The sequence below is a fragment of the Ostrea edulis genome, chromosome 8, assembly GCF_947568905.1.
Source record: "Ostrea edulis chromosome 8, xbOstEdul1.1, whole genome shotgun sequence".
In the NCBI taxonomy this organism is placed as follows: Eukaryota; Metazoa; Mollusca; class Bivalvia; order Ostreida; family Ostreidae; genus Ostrea; species Ostrea edulis.
The window spans coordinates 34,675,188-34,696,580 of record NC_079171.1 but is presented as its reverse complement, the minus strand read 5'-3'; the positions used below and the strand labels follow the sequence as shown (position 1 = coordinate 34,696,580).

The following is a 21,393-nucleotide window of genomic DNA, read 5'->3' as shown; positions in this document are numbered from 1 at the left end:
TTCACTGTATTTCAGTTCGAGGCTGTCAAAATACAAATTATCAATATACTCTTAAGGTGCAAATCAAAACTTGTATATATATACCTTTTCTCAATACATTTTAATGCGTTTTATTTCATTTCTAGTGGACTCTCTTTAGGACTGGCTCATTTTGCTGGGAATATGGGCATCTAGCTATCCTGGTGCCATGCTCTTTTTAATGAATATTGTATTTTCTAGGTTATGTCAAAGCCACTTTTTCTCTTTGATGCAAAATTATGTTTGACTGAAATTAAAGTAAAGGTTATTTAACAAGAAATCTAGTAGACACATTCAAGAAATACCTGTTCCCTACCACTACTAACTGCAGGGGTCGAAATTAACTTTTTCTACCACAGGCTAATTTTAGCCTGTGTGTAAAAAATCCACAGGCTAAAATGAAAACCTACAAGCTAAAATAAAAATAATGAAGCAGTGCTCTTTTATATATATATATATATATATATATATATATATATATATATATATATATATATATATATATATATATATTTAATCAATGATTTCCCCCATCATTACTGAGCCTAGTGGGTCAACAGGCAGCGTTTGGACAACACACTAAGTTACGTAAGTCATATGGTGCAATGTCTAGGTCTCTTGATTATCGCACCTCTAACAGTCTAATCCACTTGTTTACCGCATGTCTAGATCCAGTCTTCCAATTTCATGCCACATCAGGGTTGTCACTAGTGACTTTTTAAAGTGAATACAGGACTCATGGTTTTATAAGCAGCACGATCACGAGTCCTATGACTTTTTTGATAAGCATCTACGCGGTGAGAAGTGCACCCGTGTCGTCACTACAACCCGACCTCAATATGACAATAAATTTAAGATAGGACATTCTCATGATTCTGATAAAAATAACTACCGGAAGATTTGGTAAAACATAGACTCCGATATTTTTGGTAGATAAATGAATAACAAAAACATCATACTTGGAATTATTCAATTTAATCACCCCTATAGGTAAACAGGACTCCTGGCACATGTCGAAATGCGATGTCCGACCTCTAAGGCATTTGTTTGACTCCGAGTTTCTTAAAAAATCATAAAAGAAAAATCCGGATAGAAACGGTTATCGAAATCGGTCGTTCATGTAAGCGTTTGTATGATTCAGAGTGCAAGTTTAAGAAAAGCGAATAGCGCATCACCGTTTAAAACGGATACGATACGATCATAGTTTGTAAATCACCACTCGCTAAGATTTTCGAGTGTCCATTATTTTTACTCGCTATTTTTCAGATGTACTCGCATTTTGCGAGTATTTCTCGCTAATTTCGAGCCCTGCCTATATATCTATTCAACATATGTTCAAATTCAATGGAACCACTGGACTTCATATACTATTTTGTCAAAATGCACAGTATTAATGAAGAGGGTGTTACAACTTACATATACCAGATAAGACGTATCATCAATGTTCTACCTAATATATTAATATCTGCTCTAGAACCTGATTTTCATGCACCCATGCTATGATGGACTGTATTATGGTATTTATCAAGCTCTTTCATCTGTCTGTTCGCTTTTTTAAAAATTCAAAATCTTAGTTTATCAATCCTTATACCCACTCAGGTGATCTAATCAGTAATTAAAAAAAATGATTAATCTTTTTGAACATCATATCTAGCAAAGATACTTACGTACATATGTAACTTTAAAATGATACTTATGGCTTGTTCAAACAGCGGTTTTAATGCATATTTTGAATTAAAATTTTCAAACTTTAATGCGCATCAAATATACTTCGTAGAATAGATATAGGCCCCTGCATAATGACAAATTTGGGTCACATGCATCATACCCCTGGTTAGCTATAGATTTATATTTATGCTAATTTTGATAGAAAAACTAATTTTAAAAAACTTAATTGATCGCTAAAAATAGTGAACATTAAGTAATTAGAAAATGCCAGATGTAGATCTGTGCTCTGCAGAGACATACTGGGTCATATATGCATAAAGAAGAAAAAAAACTATAAAACAATTCTCTTTGATCCACTGTAAATTGTAGGAAAATATTCGATCCCTGGGTCAGAAGAACGTGAACAACATTAAATGATAATGAAGTATTATACACAATGGCCTAAATTTTTGCAGTTGCTGCCATTACACCGGAAGTAGGGGGCGTGCTTACTGATGGGGTCCCCCCCAATTGTGGCCCCATCCTACCCCCGGGGGCCATGATTTGAACAAACTTGAATCTGCACTATGTCAGAAAGTTTTCATGTAAAAATCAGTTTTTCTGGCTCAGTGGTTCTTGAGAAGAAGATGTTTAAAGATTTTTCATATATATTTGTATGTAAAACTTTGATCCCCTATTGTGGCCCCATCCAACCCCCGGGGCCTATGATTTGAACAAACTTGAATCTGCATTATGTCAGGAAGCTTTCATGTAAATCTCAGGCCATCATTAAAAATATTTTTGTTTGATGTACTCTGACTCACATTTTTCAAGGTGGGTCGGTAGGTAGTTTTTTTTTTTTTTGGTTTTTTTTTAACGTCATGAAAATTTGTAATATTTTCTTTTAGAATAAGGAGAATTTTCTATTTTTCAAGGGACCCTCCCCCCCCCCAAAGTTTTAAATTGCTGGAAAAAATGGTCGGGTAGGAGCAAATTTGATTGGTCGGTCGGAGTACATCAAACAAATCAATGTTTATTTTTGGCCTCAGCTTTTCTGGCTTAGTGGTTCTTGAGAAGAAGATTTTTAAAGTTTTTCCCTATATATTTGTATGTAAAACTTTGATCCCCCCTTGTGGCGCCATCCTACCCCCGGGGGCCATGATTTGAACAAACTTGAATCTGCAATATGTCAGGAAGCTTTCAGGTAAATTTCAGCTCTTCTGGCCCAGTGGTTCTTGAGAAGAAGATTTTTAAATGACCCCACCCTATTTTTGTGATTATCTCCCCTTTGAAAGGAACATGGCCCTTCATTTGAACAAACTTGAAAGCCCTTCACCCAAGGATGCTTTTGGCCAAGTTTGGTTGAAATTGGCCCGGTGGTTCTGGAGAAGAAGTCGAAATGTGAAAAGTTTACAGACGAACAGACAGACAGACGACAGACAAAATGTGATCAGAAAAGCTCACTTGAACCTTTGGTTCAGGTGAGCTAAAAATCAATTAAAATATGCAAATTCATTTTTGGGTTGAATGTATTAATTGTTACACAAATTTACTACATGTATATGTATCTATAGTTTACAAATCATTACATTTTGCTAAATGATATAATTATTCTACATATATCATTTAAGATTTTAATTATACAAAATAAGATCATATAAAATCTGTAAATAAATTATGGATCAACAAAATTGTTAAATACTAAGATATGCTTTCATATTTACTGTACTTAAGGCCACATAGAATTTCATATTTACAGATTATCATCCACGCCCACCCCTCTCTAAATTATCCACCCCATTGTTTTTTTATTCTACCTTTTTTTTTTAAAAGAAGTTGAGAACAAATATTTGGCTTGTATATCAAACATTTAGAGCATTTCAATGACTGACCCTAACATTTTGGCATGTTGTGGTTATATTTGACATGTTTCTATTATAAGGGTACCCAAAGATGTGGTAGTTGTGAAGGACTGTTGCAGTGTGATATGCATTTGGTAAAGTGACTGCACATGTATTCCTTGTTAAAATTGATTAATGGAGATGCTATTAAATGTGAAAGTATGCCATACCATGCCATTTCCCAATTCTGTGTTTGGAACTTTTATTATTGAGTGTGCGTGTCTTAGACTAGAAGAAGATGATGGCAAACTGAATTGAATAATGTTAAGCAAAAGAACTACAGTACAGTGACTGTTGCTTTGTGGTACAATGATGGTAATTATGACTCATTAATTAGCGGATACGGCTATGGCATATCCTGATCCTGCATAAACTGCATATTCAAACAAGAGGCCCATGGGCCACATCGCTCACCTGATTCACCTTGGCACATATTTAAAGATTTGTTCTACATATTCGCTTCTAAAACTTTGATCCCTATTTAAGTATTGTGGCCCAACCTACTCACGGGGCCATGGTTTCTCCTACCTAAAATCTAACCCCAAAAAACCCCACACAAACATAGCTTGTAAAGGGGATAGGAAGACGTGCCTGGTGTTTAATAATTCAATGTGTACAGGCATTAGAAAAATGTGTATATGCAAAAACATACTTTAAATTGTATGCAAAATGATACCCATGTCTAGTCCTATTATAACATTGGAAGGAAAATTTGATCTGGCCACCATTGCTACACGACATTTTAAGTTACGAAAAATAAAAAAATTACATATGAACACCTAGGCTGTGTCAAGCTGAGTGAGCAAGTTTCTGCAGAACGAACACAAATTACACCAAACACAGCGACACCTTTTCGAAATTTTATTTTTACAAACTTGAATCTGCACTACAGAGCTGTATGTCAGGAAGCTTTCATGTAAATTATGTAAACTGCTCTGGCCTAATGGTTCTTGAGAAGAAGATTGTTATGGCCCCATTCTACCCCAGGGGGTCATGATTTTAACAAACCTGAATCTGCACTATGTCAGGAAGTTTTTATGTAAATTTGTACTTTCCTAGCCCAGTGTTTCTTGAGAAGATGATTTTTAAAGATTTTCCCTTTATATTTGTATGTAAAATATTTGATCCCCTATTGTGGCCCCATCCCACCTATGGGGGTCATGATTTGAACAAACTTCAATCTACACTATGTCAGGAAGCTTTCATGTAAATTTCAGCTCTTCTGGCCCAGTGGTTCTTTAGGAGAAAATTTTTAAATGACCCAACCCTATTTTTGCAATTTTGTAATTATATCTTCCCTTTGAAAGGGGGTGTGGCCCTTTATTTGAACAAGCTTGAAAGCCCTTCACAAAGGATGCTTTTTGTCAAGTTTGGTTGAAATTGGCCCGGTGGTTCTTGAGAAGAAGTCAGAAATGTGAAAGTTTACAGACAGACGGACAACAGGGGATTGGAAAAGCTCATTTAAACTTTCAGCTCAGGTGAGCTAAAAATTACTATTATTAAAAAAAGCGCAAAAAATGTTCAACTTCAGTGTTACATGAAAATGTACTTCAAAATCACTTAAAAACAATTATAATATTGCTGAATGAAAATTTTCTGTCCAAAGAAAACAATGTAAAAAAAAATATGAAGTAATCTACACTCTACAGCAACATGCGAGTATAATGAACGGGAAATATATATTCTGAAAAATAAAAAATACACCACCTGCCCCATTTTTTTCCAAGCAAGGATGGAAATCTAAAAAATAATTTTATGACTATGTGGCCTAAAATATTTTGTATATACTTACTAATTTCAAAACTCTAAAAGAAATGTTATCCATGTGAAGCACTCTGTTCATCCTCTGGGGAAGACAATCTTTGATTTGCAGTTTGTGTCATGACTACACCATGATATCTTCTAATCTCATCATACTATCAGAAAGTAGTTTTGGCAGTTGGCAAGTGTATCAATGGTGTAACTTCTTCATGATCAGATCTTCTATACTGTGTCATATTCAGCATAAAGTAACAAGGGCTATCATCTAGTTCTGAGGTACTTAGGAAGGGCTATTTTTCTCAACACAGCCTTTCTTCTGGTATTCTTAGGGATACTTTATTCATCTTTTAATTACATTTCCTTCTTGGAGATTAAAAGTTGAATACCACTGAAAGAAAAAGAAGTGATTTAATGAGTTCCATGTACAACTGTAGTTTATCGAATGTGCTGACCAGAATATTATCTAACTGTAGCCCCCCTCCCTGATCAAGCATGCAATGTCATACATGTATCTGAAATCAATACTTATAAAAATTAATTAAAATTAAAATGTTCAAATCTACAATCTTGTTACACATCTCCTATATTTTTTACTTATCATAACTTTGAATTTTTAATAAGTGTGTCCTTTTGTCCACAAACTTTAACAACCCCTCATAAACAATTTACAAATATGATATCAGAAATAATAATCTAAAAACATTATCCTGTTGTTCATAGATGCCATCAACACTAAGAGTATAACAAATAACAAAAGCTCTCCTGACATTGTCCCATTCTGAAAGAAATGATGTGCTTATATCCCCAAAGGCAGGGGGTTACCCAGAATTGTGTCTAGAGAGAGGAATAATATTTATGGAATTAACCAAAAAATTAGTTATAAATTTTTAAAATTTTTAGCTATGAATTCATGTTAAAAAATTGGTAGCTCAGTGGTAACAGAGCATTTGCTTCTTGATGAAGAAATCATGGTTTCGAGCCATGCTAATGTATTTTATTTAATATTTAGGGTGTAAATGTAGGTAGTGAGGTGAATGCTCCATCGTCATATTTAGCATTCAAAAGAGAAAGTTGCTGGTCTTTCAGATGAGACCTTCAAACACCACATGCATGCGTCTAAATGTGTCGCACTTCATATTACTGAAATATTCTCTACAGGTATTATACTAAAATCAAACAAACACATATAATCATATACATGTTAAAAATCTTAATTTTAGAAATTTCTTCTTCTGACAAAATGATGCGCAAGCATATAAATGGAAGCTATGCCACTATATGTCATGACACTGTACAGCTTGATCAGTTTATACATCACATAAACAATCACAGATGTAAACAATCAAGAAAAACTCAGTATACAACATCATCCCTTAATTTTGTATTGTAGCTGAAGATCATTCTTCCAAGATCGAAATGCAGCTTGGAAATGATTAGCGAGGGTTGAATTATTCTTAAAAAGTAGATTGAAAGCAAAAGGTAACTGCCAAAGTTACCAGGAGACAATAATCCATACATCGTTCGAATTTCCTCCACTGCCACCTAAAGTGCACGTGTAAACCACGCGTGTGACACCACAGCCCGACAGGCTACATTGTAAACAAGTAAAATGCATTCAGAGTAATAGTTTTACATATCATATTCTGTTTGGTTTATAGTCTTAGTAGTTACATACCTATGTGGTACGCCTGTACCATGTGCGTACTGCAAGCAGTGCGGCGTAATGTACATTTGCATCCTCAGGGATTTCAACCCGGACAAAGTGGAACATGCCAATCCGAATACATATACATCTTTCTTTTTTATTTTTGCATTTTTATTTATTTATCTATTTATTATTTATGTCATGGCGTTGGAAAAAACTTCAAAGTAGGGAGACAGATGTAAAGGGGTATACGTTCCAATCATCCAAAAAATGTGCCGTGTGGGGGGTGGGGTAGGGGGGTTGATTCCTAAGGACCTGGCGCATTTCTTTTTGTGAAATTCTATCCAAAATCAATATGAATTCTTAGTATACAGAGTACATTAACTGCAAAGATTATATTTCAAAAAGAAAAAAACCCAAACAGTTCACGCAGATTTATCACTTTTATCATCGAAATTTTCAGTAACTCGGGTACTCTGCCGCTTGTACATAACACGATCGGTATGAAACACCATTTAATCAGTCTATGTAATAAAAAACCCATTGATAATATGCAAAACATTTCTTTCAACCGTGTTTACTTACCTCAGATGGGCCAACTTTTTTCCCTGGAAAACTCCATTATGATGATATCACAAATGACGTCATTTAAAACAGAGCATGCGCACTTCGAAAGTGTGTAAGCCATGCTCGCAAGGAAAAAAGATGGACGAGTGCTAACTCTTTACACACCTGTTACACACATCTCATAAATCCTGTTAAGTAAACACTTCAGGATTTTGATGGTAGATGACCTATTAAATGATTTTATGCTGATTTTTATAAAAATCCAACTGAACACCACCATTTCCGTGTTCCTTTGGCCGACCCCGTGTTGATTTACACGTGTGCCTTCTTATTCACTGGTTCAATTGACAGGGTTTACACACACACACACACACACACACACACACACATATATATATATATATATATATATATATATATATATATATATATATATCTGTGTGTGTACACATATGCCTTCATTTGGTAGATCAGCATTTTCATATATATTTATCCACTTTTTCAATCTCGTCATATTGATACTAATGTATGAACTTTAAATTATTCCACGGTAAAAAAAAAACAAGAGGCCCATTGGCCACATCATTCATCTGAATCACCTTGGCCCATATCTGAAGACGTTCCATTTATATTTGCATGTAAAACCTTAGTCCCTATTGTGGCCCCAACCTACCCCTGGAGTCCATGATTTTCACAAACTTGAATCTGCACCATGTCAGGAAGCTTTCATGTAAATTTCCACTTTCCTGGCCCAGTAATTTTTGAGAATATTTTAAAAGATTTTCCTTATATATTTGTATGCAAAACTTTGATACCCCCTTGTGGCCCCATCCAACCCCCCGGGGCCATGATTTTAACGAACTTAAATATGCACTATGTCAGGAAGCTTTTATGTAAATCTCAGCTCTTCTGACTCATTTGTTCTTGAGAAGAAGATTTTTAAAGTATCTTGATTACAAAGCTACATATGAAGTATCAAATCAATCGAGCAAACAATATGACCTGTAGATGTCTACAAGATCAGTGTTTGACATACACTCAGCCGCTATATCCCCTCTCACAATGAATTGTGAAGGGATAACTATGAACTAGATTTCAAACCATGTTTATATAGATAACATCACTTTCACGTTTCAACCTATCCACCTATTTCAATTTCTGATACACCAGTGTTATAATTTACTTGCGCATCTTCAATTCAGTTAATATTTCTAAATTGAACACATAATTCACACACCCATTTCATGTATATTATTTGAACATATTATACATTTACTTTACACCAATTTCATGTCAATTATTTGAATATTGTATATTTACTTAGTACATATATTCAATAAAAGAACAGAATTAAAAATGGTGAAACAACATAACAAAGATTAATTCATGCTTTTGTAACAATTGCAAAAATTAGCAGACATTTTTTAAACTTTAATACTACATTTGAATATGGATTATACAAATACCAGGTAAAATATATTTTTAAAAAAATAGAAATATTTGTACATTGCAGCTTTGGAAGATAAAATAACAAAAAGCACTTCATGAAAAAGTGTGCCAATAATGAACATAATCATGAAGGTGGACACGTTATGTTAAAAATGTAAAAAAAATAAATAAATAAATAAAAATACGAATATGTATCAACATGTATATTGGATAAATTTAATGTGTTTATGTGTCAAGCTTCACACTTGAACAAATGTGTGTTGACTTCACAAAGCGGTCTTGTGTATTTGGTGATGAAGTAGCTGTGTCAGTACCATGTGCTTTAAGTGTCAAGCTTCACACTTGAAAAAGTGTGTGCTTAATTCACAATGCGGTATTGTGCATTTGGTGATGAAGTAGCTGTGTCAATACCATGTGCTCTAATTGTCAAGTTTCACACTTACTTGAAAAAGTGTGTGCTGACTTCACAAAGCGGTATTGTGTATTTGGTGATGAAGTAGCTGTGTCAATACCATGTGCTTTATGTGTCAAGCTTCACACTTGAAAAAGTGTGTGCTGACTTCATAAAGCGGTATTGTGTATTTGGTGATGAAGTAGCTGTGTCAACACCATGTGCTCTATGTGTCAAGCTTCACACTTGAAAAAGTATGTGCTGACTTCACAAAGTGGTATCATGTACATGATGCCGTGATAAAGTCAAAACAGTGCCTTACGTGAAGTAAATGAATCGTGTTTGTGAATATATGTTGTCTTTGACCAAAACATTTATGCATAAAAATATTTTTTTCTAGACTGCCAACTGTGTTTCCAACAATGCCAACAATACATGAATCCATTAACATAATATCACATAATGTATGCATAGCAAAAATACACATCATTGTAACGGTCTAATGGTTCGATCACTGGACCGTGAATTTATTTTATGAAATTACTGTTGTTGTAAATATAATTTAACAGACTCAACAGAAACAATTGTTAAATGTTGGGTATATCAGAATATGTCGGATGATCATTCACGATGAACTTCACATGAACATACATTAGTGCTTCACTTCACAAAAAGCAAGTGTTCTGAAAAATTGTCTAGTGTTTAACAAAAAGGTACAATATAGTGCTAATGTGACTTAATTTAAGTTCCGTATTTCCTATAATGCATTGCTTTTTCAAAAACTAGGTATTTCGTCAATAATCATCTCCAAGGCAACTCTTATCCAAAGCTTCTGCTACCAAGTATCTCCAATGTGAGTTCTGGTATGCATCTTCTGAGGGCATTGGTTGCTGAAAAATAGATAACATACATTAATGATCATTGATATACATTTTTCAACATAAATCTTCAATTTTGTGAAATAAGACGATTTATAACTTATAATTTAATAATATCAACCTTCTAATAAACATGTTGTCCAACACTATAGTATACAATGACCAGATATTTAGAATTTTCTAAAACATTCACTGATCCGAGAAATTCACTAGTCCATAATTTTAAGGTAGACCATCCATAACTGAACTATTTTGTATGTAATAAATGGATGGTGGGATTTTTTTTTACCTTCGTACCATTTTGAAGGGTTAGTAAAATCAAAATATTCTACCACAGGAGTTTTTCAAAAATTTGATTACTAACCGATAAATCACGCCTTAAAGTTTACACTGAAGTCTGTGGGAAAAGCATATTTCATTCAAATAATTTATAATACGATTTGACTTTCATCTAAATATTTTGGTAAAAATGTTGCACAAACTTACTCTTTTATCAAAATATGATTTCAAATTAATAGTTTACCTCAGAAATATTTGGAGAATCTGGATTGTTTCCCCTTCTTACTTTCTAAAGGGCAGATAACTGTTCAAGAAAAAAATTAAGTAAAAAAAAATCAACTTCTAATCTTTAACTAGTCCGAGAATTTCGTTAAATTCACTTTCATAAAACACATTCAATTTGCTTTCAATCATTAAAAGTACACGCTTCCTTCCAAAATGTTTTTATTGTTATACTTTAAAAAAATATTTTTTTCTGCTTGAGACTGCTGGTATGACGGATTATTAGAGGTAAATGGAGGGTGAACCTTAACTAGTCCACCCCATAAATTTTAGATCCCAGACCTGGGACCACTGTATTTTAACCCCATGACATGTATAATATGAACCATAACTTATTTATGGAGCATTATCAATATACACAAATTAGAATTAACATTTGAGGACTGGACTGTAAAATGTGTGTATTGCAAAGAATACAGTGTGCATTTGAAATATTATACTTAGTTCTCACCCATTTCAAAATGACAACTCTGTCAGTGTCCACACGATCTTCTTGTTCGATCAGATGCTTTCTCTTACACACTAGTTTGCAAGTCTCAGGACTGACGGGCCATAATGCATGTATGATCTCTAGCACTGCAATAAAACATCACCTGTTTACTTGATAATTTCCATTTTACTGAGAAGGACATTATGATAAAAGTAAACATACAACTTCATATGACTGCAAAATGTAAATCATCAATTTTTTTTCACCCAACCACAATGTAGCTATTGTAAAGATGATGATCTGTGAGCTATTCTCCCAACTGTTGGGCACATGATGTATATTGCCTACTTGTTTGGCTGTCATTTACCAATTTTGTTTCAGCCACTTGCACGACCGTCGTGTACTTATTTCATGTGAGTGTGGCTACATACACAACAGTCGTGCACTTCTTTCAAACTGGCTGTCTTCACGATACATAATACAAACATAATAAATAAAATTACTACCTATTTGTACATCGGGTGGTCATGTAACAGTATACATATATAATACATATCACCGGTCAAGTTCACTGCCATGTCCATGATCAGCTGATGATAGGAGACCATAAGTGAATATTTTAAAGTTTAAGGATATGCGGGACGATGATCACGTGATGATTGCGAATCTATAATAAATTTAGAACCGGACGCAGGGTAGTTAAAATTTCCCGAGAAAAATCACAATGCTCTACAGACACACTATACGACGTCATAATAAAAAAGTACGTCACGGCGTTGTATCCTGGGGAAAATGTCATCATATTTTGTTGTAATTTGCTAACGCTGTCAGGTGCTTTGTGTAAATCTGTTGATTGAATTCTTGTCAAATGATAATTTTCATTTTATTTCATAGTGATTACAAGTCTCTTTTTCATATATATATACATTGCATATATTATATATATGTATAGTATGCGCCACAGTAATTTTGATAGTATAGCCTACAACTCACCGAAATCGCTCCTACATCCACATGCAATTTGCATCTCTAGGCATTTACAAAAAGAAAGTCAACCGTCTGTAAACAATGACTCGGTGCAAGTGTAAGATGATGATCGCTTGTTGATATTTACTATAGTAGTGTGAAACTAGAACTGGACACACATTTCTCCGAATTTTGCTTGGGAAGCGTACATACTATTCAGGTGCTTTTATAATCGATCCTTGTTTGCGATAAATAACCCCCCCCCCTCTTATGACGACAATCGTTACTTTTGGTCAAATAGCAACGTCCATACTAGGAATGTTTAATTTTTGCAAGCATTTTCATGTAAATATAAGTAGGCTTTATCTCTGAAACTATGTCATATTCCAAATTATTTTTACTAACTTTACGAAACACTGCTGCGGAAATGGTAACTAATTTAAAAAATATGACACACGTCGGAATTTATGCGAGAAGCAGACATGTGAAAAAGAAAAAGGTGCAAAGTCACAACATGTGCGATACATAAATACCTTGAAAAATAGCATGGAGACGATCGAGTCAAGCGACACTAGCTACCATGGCCGCGGAAATGCTGTTGATCTAGTAAAGGAAGCATTAGCTCATATTGACGTTAACTAGACCTAACCCGTGGTTTGAAAGAAGACGTATTGTTTAGAGCTAGACTAGAAGTTTTGTTCGAAGCCATGTTTAATATATACATGTATATTTAAAAAAAATATTTTAATTTGTATCCATTAACTCAATTTTTGTTCCATAATTATGAAAATTCTAAATATTTTAATAGGTTCAAAACAAATATAGTTTCTAACAATGTATTCCAAAACAGGCAAGAAGAATTAGGCTGCCCCCCCCCCCCCCCCCGTCTTTGATAATGAGCTTCTTTTTTTCTTTCTTTTTTTTTTTAAATTTGTAGTGCAAATAAATTGAGACTGTCCCATCCCCCATTATTTTTAACAGTAGTTGTACATGTGTACATGATAAGAATATAAGCTTGAAAGTTATTAATAACAAATATTTCGCCAAGCATAACCCCAAGTGAACATATCAATGTATAACTTCAAGGACGCCTACCTCAAAATCAAGATTAGCTTCACTCCTTCATATTTCTACAGGAAGTTGGGAATATGAATATCTTTTAATTGCAGTGTTTGCAAAAAAAATTTATTGACAAGTTTTTGAGCAGTGCTTCATTTAGTATCTGGACTACCCTGTTTTTGAGTACCAATTTCCACCCCAAATCCTTAAATTTTCCCAATTTCTTATCATATGGTTATGTTTAAGCATTTTATTATTATATATTTTATATTTTACATATATTCTAAAAATTATTGCAAAAGATATAGATAAAAATTCCATCAAATTATTTTTTTGAATTGAAAATCGGAATAGTCTTGTAAAATTCATAATTTTCGAAAAGGGGGGTAATTCAAAGCTCACTATCTCCCTTGTATACTTAGAAAGTGACCATGCAATTTATACACATTGTACAGGACATCCTGATGGTGCTACATGAAAAGAAGAAAAAATATTCATTGACGAGTTATTTTTGGCCACATCGTCCCGCATGTACTTAAGTAATAAATTGGTGTTGTTAATATATATGTACTATGTCATCACCCTTGCCGCGTTTTTTTTAAAGTGTGACACACCTCTCAGGGAACCCCAGTGCCTGTAACGTTGAAAATTTAGATCTGCCCTTGATGAAATAAACACACATTAGGTTGATGCAAGTTGGCACTCAGTCACATAGAAACATTGAGCCCACTACACGTCTCAGACTCTCTAGGCACTGAGTGTGTACACCGTTCACATCTAGCACCAATCGTTCAATGCAAGTAGGCCATATACAAATTCGACATAGCCTGGGCCTCATGCTCATGATCCTGGGGTCAGTGTTTCCCTTTATCTACAGGTCTACAGATATAATCAGTTAGATTGTGAAGAAATATGACCCAAGTGATCTGAAGCTTCATATCAAAGAATAAAAAGTAGCATTATGGAATAGCAGGCTTTTGTACTTACTTTTCTCCCTTTGTCTTTGTTCTCCCATTTTGGCGGATTATCTTGTTTACATTCCCATGATGCATTTCGGTTCGGCAATCATATTCATTCCTTTGGTAATTCGGTTTATTATTTTATTAATCAATTTAATTTAATACTTCTGCATATTCCTGTGAAAGTTCGGTAAGATCTTATAAAATTTCTAAATGATATAAATTTGGATCATCCCAATCTTTTCCCCACTACACTCCTCATTGAATCTCACATGGGTTTGAACTTTCGTTGGATTCATCGAATGAATATTTGAACGAGTTAACAACTACGTTGTTTACCTCACCATATTTGGTGCATTGAAATTCAGACCCAGAGAACCAATCAATTTAAAACGTGCTTTGCGCGAATTGCGCTATTTATTAAAATGTGGAAAGAAGACATAGAAAGGGGCTTTTATCTACTGATATGGAGACTTCCATCGATCGACTTCGGGAGACCAGGTAGGTAGCTGAAATTTGTTTGTAAACAAGCACTTACTATTAGAAAGGAGACTTACTATTAGAAAGGAGACTTACTCATTGTAACAAAGACTTTTGACAGTCTGATACATGTATAGGCTAAATGTCGAACGTTAGTTCCTTTCAGAGGACGTGTTAACGCAGGGTTGGTATCACATAGTGGATTGGTATAAGTACATTGCATGATTGATTAATCCGAGTTTACTCATACATTTTCTGTCCATTTCCACTACAGTTCTGTGCTACTATTATCTTGCATGTACAGTGGCAGATTTGGAAAGGTGGTGCTCCCCACTTTTGTTGAATATTTTAAACAAAAATGTAAGTTAATTTATTATGTGCCATTATTATTCTCTGGGGAGGAAAAATATACATTTGAAACCCTGTGAATATTTTCTGGATCCACCTCTGAATTCTATATAGTGCGAGTACAAGCGAATCAATGGATTAATAACTGATTTACGTCTTAGCCGTATTGTGGAAAAATGTAAATATTCATCATCATATAATATTATCGCATCTTCCATTTCTATTAACAGGTTCTTTTTTCAATAGTCATCACAAACTAAAATATTGAAAAATGAAGTGAGTGGAGCTGCTCAGTACTTCAATGAGGTAACTTTTGAATTTGATATTTGTAGTAGTTAGAGTTATATGGACCATGAATATCGGCTTAGGTAGCTCAGTGGTTAGAGCACCTTACTAGTAATGAAGGGGTCCCAGGTTTGATTCCTGGTTCTCTTTTCCTTTATTACATTTAAGTCCAATGTCTTGGTATAATGAAGGTAAACATTGAAAAATAACCATTAGTTTTTATTTTGTAATTTAGCAAGTTAAGGGACAAGATGAAAAGCTCAATGTCTGATGAAAATCTTAATCGAAATAGTTTGGGGGAGGGAAGGGGGTAAAAACTCGCACAAGTTTCGGTCACTCATCCAATATTCTATTTATTATAATACATGAATAATTGCAGCACTTCAGCAGGAAGAAAGTGAACAGGACTGAAGTGACTCATTGGAAATTACATTTATTACATTTTAATGAACATTTGAAGTTACATTTAAAATAAGAATTAGAAAATATATATAGTCTTATTTAGTACTATTGTGTTATTGCATGATAATCGATTTGGGTCAACATGAAAACTGAATATTTTTTTTTAACAGAAATGCGCATCTGGTGCATCAAAATTGGTACCGTATAAGTTTTACATTGAACTTTTTATCTTGCCCAGGCTAACAATGTGTCACATTTATCTGCATGCATCTAATATACCAGTAGATATATATATATATATATATATATATATATATATATATATATTATTGCTCCGAATTTTTATTTCAGTTCAACTGAGATTTGATTTACAAGAGTAATTTGGAATAAGAAAACATTATAATAAAGGAGGACAGGTACATTGTTAAAATACTCTTTGTTTTAACGATTACAAGCTCTCAAAGTAATTCAATACAAATCAATCATCTGAATATAACTTGTAGATTTGATGCAATGCACATGAGTTGTGTACATGTTTAATATTAAAGTTATTAACATACGATATTCACCATTTTTATTTTTACATACATGTACAGTACACATAAAAAAAATCTAAAGTAACTAATCAATTACATCCTCTAAAGTAATCTATTTAAATCGATTACTGGGCAAAATTGACTGTACTCAATTAGTAATCAATCACACAAAATTCCTTTAAGTTATTGATTATTGATCGATTACATTTTTGAGTAATTGTGACGGGTCGCAGTAGCTCTGTGGTAGAGTGTTTGTCTCGTAACCGGGAGGTGGTGAGTTTGAGCCCCGCTCGTGGCCATGTCAAACATAACATTTAAACATAGGTAGTGATTGCTCCTTTGCCAAATTCTCAGGATTTTGAAGTGAGAATCACGGGTCTTTCGGATATGACCTTTAGAAAAGAGGTCCCATGTCGGGGCAGGCGTTGGCATGTTGAAGAACCCTCACTACTACGTCCGTAAGCGCTATGCATAGGTTTAAATTCGTGGTACTTCACCTACAACCGGTGACGTCTTAATATAAGTGAAAATTTCTCGACGGGACATAAAACAAACAACCAACCCATGCCTGTTCCAAATATAGTACAGTTTTTATTTCCCGTATGAATTTAAAACTGATACGGTACCAATTTTGATGCACCAGATGCGCATTTCGACAAATAATGTCTCTTCAGTGATGCTCAACCGAAATGTTAGAAATCCGAAATAACTATGAAGTTTTAGAGCTAAATATAGCCAAAAACAGCGTGTCAAAAAAGTGGAACCAAATTCGTCCAAGGATAAGAGCTATGCAGGAGGGAGATGGTCCTTAATTTTGAAATGAATTTCTAAATTTTATAACAGCAATTCAATAGACATCCGTATTTTCAAGCTAGTAACGAAGTACTAAGCTACTGGGCTGTAGAGACCCTCGGGGACTAACATACCACAATCAGAGGCCTCGACCAAGGGGTCATAATGTAAAACTTATACGGTACCAATTTTGATGCACCAGATGCGTATTTCGACAAATAATGTCTCTTCAGTGATGCTCAACCGAAATGTTAGAAATCCGAAATAACTATGAATTTTTAGAGCTAAATATAGCCAAAAACAGCGTGCCAAAAAAGTGGAGCCAAATTCGTCCAAGAATAAGAGCTATGCACGAGGGAGATAATCCTTAATTTTGAAATGAATTTCTAAATGTTATAACAGCAATTCAATATACATCCGTATTTTCAAGCTAGTAACGAAGTACTAAGCTACTGGGCTGTAGAGACCCTCGGGGACTAACAGTCCACCAGCAGAGGCCTCGAATATAAATTTTCATTTTATAATTACAGAAACCAAGAAATAGGTCATTGGCAAACAAAGTGGACAGAAGGGAAGAAAACGGTTACAAATTTGACAAAATCCAAGTGTACTAATGGAATGATGCCAAGCGATGAAGAAGATGATGAGGGTTTCTTGACATACCGATATTCATAGGAAAGCAACTCCTTTAACACATACATGGAAATTTGTCTGGCAAGAAGAAATAGACTCGTCTAAACAAGAACGGGGGATCTATAAAAGACAAAGACAAACCCAAGGCTGCAGATGAGTTCTTTTGGATATTTAGATGAGATCTTCACTGGGACTTGGACAATAAGCCTATTTTCTGTATAAATACATATCACAATATTTGTATCATGGTCCATTTTATATTAATCTGATTTTGAAATTTACAAGTGTTCTTCATTACAAATACAGATTTATTATATCAACTATGTAAAAAATATATTGTTTTTAAATATGGTATTGGAACAAATCAAACTTTAATATAGTGATTGTGTTTGGAAAATGTGACAGCTCTTTATACATTTATTCACTATCTTGAATAATTCGTCCGAAATTATTGTTACAGTAACCTTTGTAAATGTTTTCATCTTAAATTTGATGTTTTCATCACATTCATCTTGAAATGAAAATACTGAAAAATGATAATTTTGATTACAGGCAGTTTTCTTTGTGAATTGGCAATTTGAAAAAAGAGTAATGTGACAAGGACTTAATTGCATTTTATTGTACCCTTATACAAGTATATGTATGTTGTACTTAATAATAGTTGGATAGCTATTTTTATATGTACTAGAAAATATCTTTGTTAGTTTACTTTGAATAAAAACAGCTCATTGAAATCTCATTTTTTTTCTTCGTTTTTGATTAATCTTAATTTGATAAGGTGAATGAAAGATGACAAATGATCAAATTTACTTTTAAGTAATGATAAAATTTACTTTCAAGTAATGTCAATTAAGAATAACTAAATATGAAATTTACTGTCCAGTAAAGTCAGTAGAAGTTATCTTTATGACAAGTAAAGGAGAAATTTCAGGACATCATCTAGCTGCTTTACTTCATTAAATACTAACCTTAATGAAAATAAAGTCCCTGAAACTTCATATTTACATTGAAGTAAAGTTAAGACAATGTGGGATATTTCATTACCTTTAAGTAAAATTAAAGTTAATGTTTACCAACTTTGCCTTAAATCAGTAAAGTTATTCAAAGGCAATGTAAATATTAAATTTACATTGCCTTTACTTGCTTTGTAAAGCCGTTTTTTCATGCAGTGAGTTTCAGGCTGAAACAACGATGTTTTAGCGATATAATGATTTTGAAGTTAAAAGGGTTATCGTCGTCAAGGCGACTCGTATTAAGCTTACTGTTTTATTGAATATAATTGAATATAATTAGGTGTATATGAACGGATACTATTAAACATATATAATGACAACACTGCAGATGTACAAACTTAGTATACAGCTATGACCAGAAAATCTTACCATTCACCTCTATTTCACAGAGTAAAACTGGTACATCATTCATTTCTGCGATTCCGACAACTGAAAAGCTCAACGTGATGTAGAGGTTATTATATACTTGATGTGGGAATGGAATAATTACTTCTGTAGAGTTAGGAGATATACTCTCCATTCCAGAATGGGAATGTGAAGTGTAATACCCAACCGTATAATTGACGTAAGTATCAGCAGCACCTGTAATGAAAGGTGAAGATTACGAACAGTGATCGATCTCAATCTCATAATTACTACAAACAATAAAAAATACACGTAGATAGTTGGGCAAACACGGGCCCCTGAACACACCAGAGGTTGGATCAGGTGCCTACGAGGAGTGAGTATTCCCTATCGACTAGTCACACTCGCCGTGATCCCTACATGTATATCCTAATAAGGTAAACGAAGTTATCCGTAGTCAAAATTAGGCCAAGAACAGCCTAACAATCAGTATGAAACACGCCAGACAGCATTTAACCCATTGATAAGTTCTATTGACGAACGAGATCGTTATAACGATAATAGAATTTACGAAATGCTGACTTCAATCGAGACTGTTGAGCCCCTGTACCATCAACTTGTTTGTCAGTAGCTTGCCCCAATTAAAAAACTGACTATACGTAGAACAAGCTCTTGCATATCGAATCCGTTGAGAAATATAAACACCGCATGTAGGTGAAAATGAAATATTGCAACATAAATATGGAATGTTGATGATGAAGAAGATGAAATCATCCTGTTTGTCATACAGTTGAGTAATCAGTTTGCCGTTAATGCAAGGTGAAGATAACGAACAGTGGTAAAAATTTCATAACTCCTACAAGCAGTACAAAATAGATAGTTGGGCAAAGACGGACCCCTGGACACACCAGAGGTGGGATCATGTGCCTAGGAGGAGTAAGCATCCCCTGTTGACCAGTCACACCCGCCGTGAGCCCCATATCCTGATCAGGTAAACGGAGTTATCTGCAGTCAAAATCAGTGTGACAAGAACGGCGTAACAATCAGTATGAAACACGCCAGACAGCATTTGACCCATTGATAGGTTCTATTGACGAACGAGATCGTTATAACGATCATAGAATTTGCGAAATGCTGACTTCAATCAAAACTGTTGAGCCCCTGTACCATCAACTTGTTTGTCAGTAGCTTGCCCCAATTAAAAACTGACTATACGTAGAACAAGCTCTTGCATATCGAATCCGTTGAGAAATATAAACACCGCATGCAGGTGAAAATGAAATATTGCAACATAAATATGGAATGTTGATGATGAAGAAGATGAAATCATCCTGTTTGTCATACAGTTGAGTAATCAGTTTGCCGTTAATGCAAGGTGAAGATAACGAACAGTGATCAATCTCATAACTCCTACAAGCAATACAAAATAGATAGTTGGGCAAAGACGGACCCCTGGACACACCAGAGGTGGGATCAGGTGCCTAGGAGGAGTAAGCATCCCCTGTTGACCGGTCACACCCGCCGTGAGCCCCATATCCTGATCAGGTAAACGGAGTTATCCGCAGTCAAAATCAGTGTGCCAAGAACGGCTTAACAATCGGTATGAAACACTTCAGACAGCATTTGACCCAATGCGAGGTTGTATTGACGAACTAGATCGTTATAACGACCATAGACTTTGCGAAAGACAAAACGTTGTCGATATATTTAAATGTCACATTCTTCTCACATAGAAGTTTTTGAATAAATTATGCTTCATATGAATATAGAAACAGGTCAGAAAAAAGGAGCATTATTCGTGCCCATGGGAAGTCCAGCATACTGTTGGGAGACCTGATCACCAAAGACCACGAGGATATTGTCAATGAGGAACTCTAGCATATTTTTTATTTCAACTTCAGAGTACTTGTGCGTGAAATGAGAGTCGTGTTTAACAAAGTAAGTTTTCGGATGACTGATGATTAGATATGAATATTTCCTTTTTCTATTTTTTTGGTTAAAAAGGCAAATGTCTCTGAGGTAAAAAACAAAGTCTAGTCGTTAATTTATCGTGAGGAATGGTCGTGTATAGTTTTGAAAAGTCATAGGTGTTTATGTTATTGAATTGGGAACAGTTTTGCGATTTCAAGTATACTAAAAGTTCTTTAGAATTTTTTCGAGTACACATTTGATTAATACCACTTCTGTCATATGTAGTATAAAATGAAAAGGAGGGTTTATTCGATTGGTTTACGTTCCTCAGGGGAAGATAAAAAGACATTAACATTAACAAGATACATGATGATCAACACGAAATGTTATAGAAATATAGATACATTTACTCCGTC

At 34.3% G+C, this 21,393-nt stretch overlaps 1 protein-coding gene and 1 long non-coding RNA gene across 3 annotated transcripts in view; both read right to left on the bottom strand.

Moving 5' to 3' along the window:
- LOC125657428 (uncharacterized) overlaps positions 1-21,393 on the bottom strand; it is a 93,025-nt gene that overhangs the window by 47,949 nt on the left and 23,683 nt on the right. For both annotated transcript variants that reach the window (XM_056147395.1, XM_056147396.1), the window contains one exon: positions 19,091-19,303. In XM_056147395.1, the coding sequence (XP_056003370.1) occupies positions 19,091-19,303 (213 nt within the window). The remainder of the gene's footprint in view (positions 1-19,090; positions 19,304-21,393) is intronic.
- On the bottom strand, positions 145-7,437 carry LOC130049580 (uncharacterized). Its single transcript, XR_008798127.1, has 2 exons — positions 5,359-7,437; positions 145-265 (listed from the first exon to the last, which is right to left on the bottom strand). It is a non-coding gene; the product is annotated as an uncharacterized LOC130049580 (long non-coding RNA).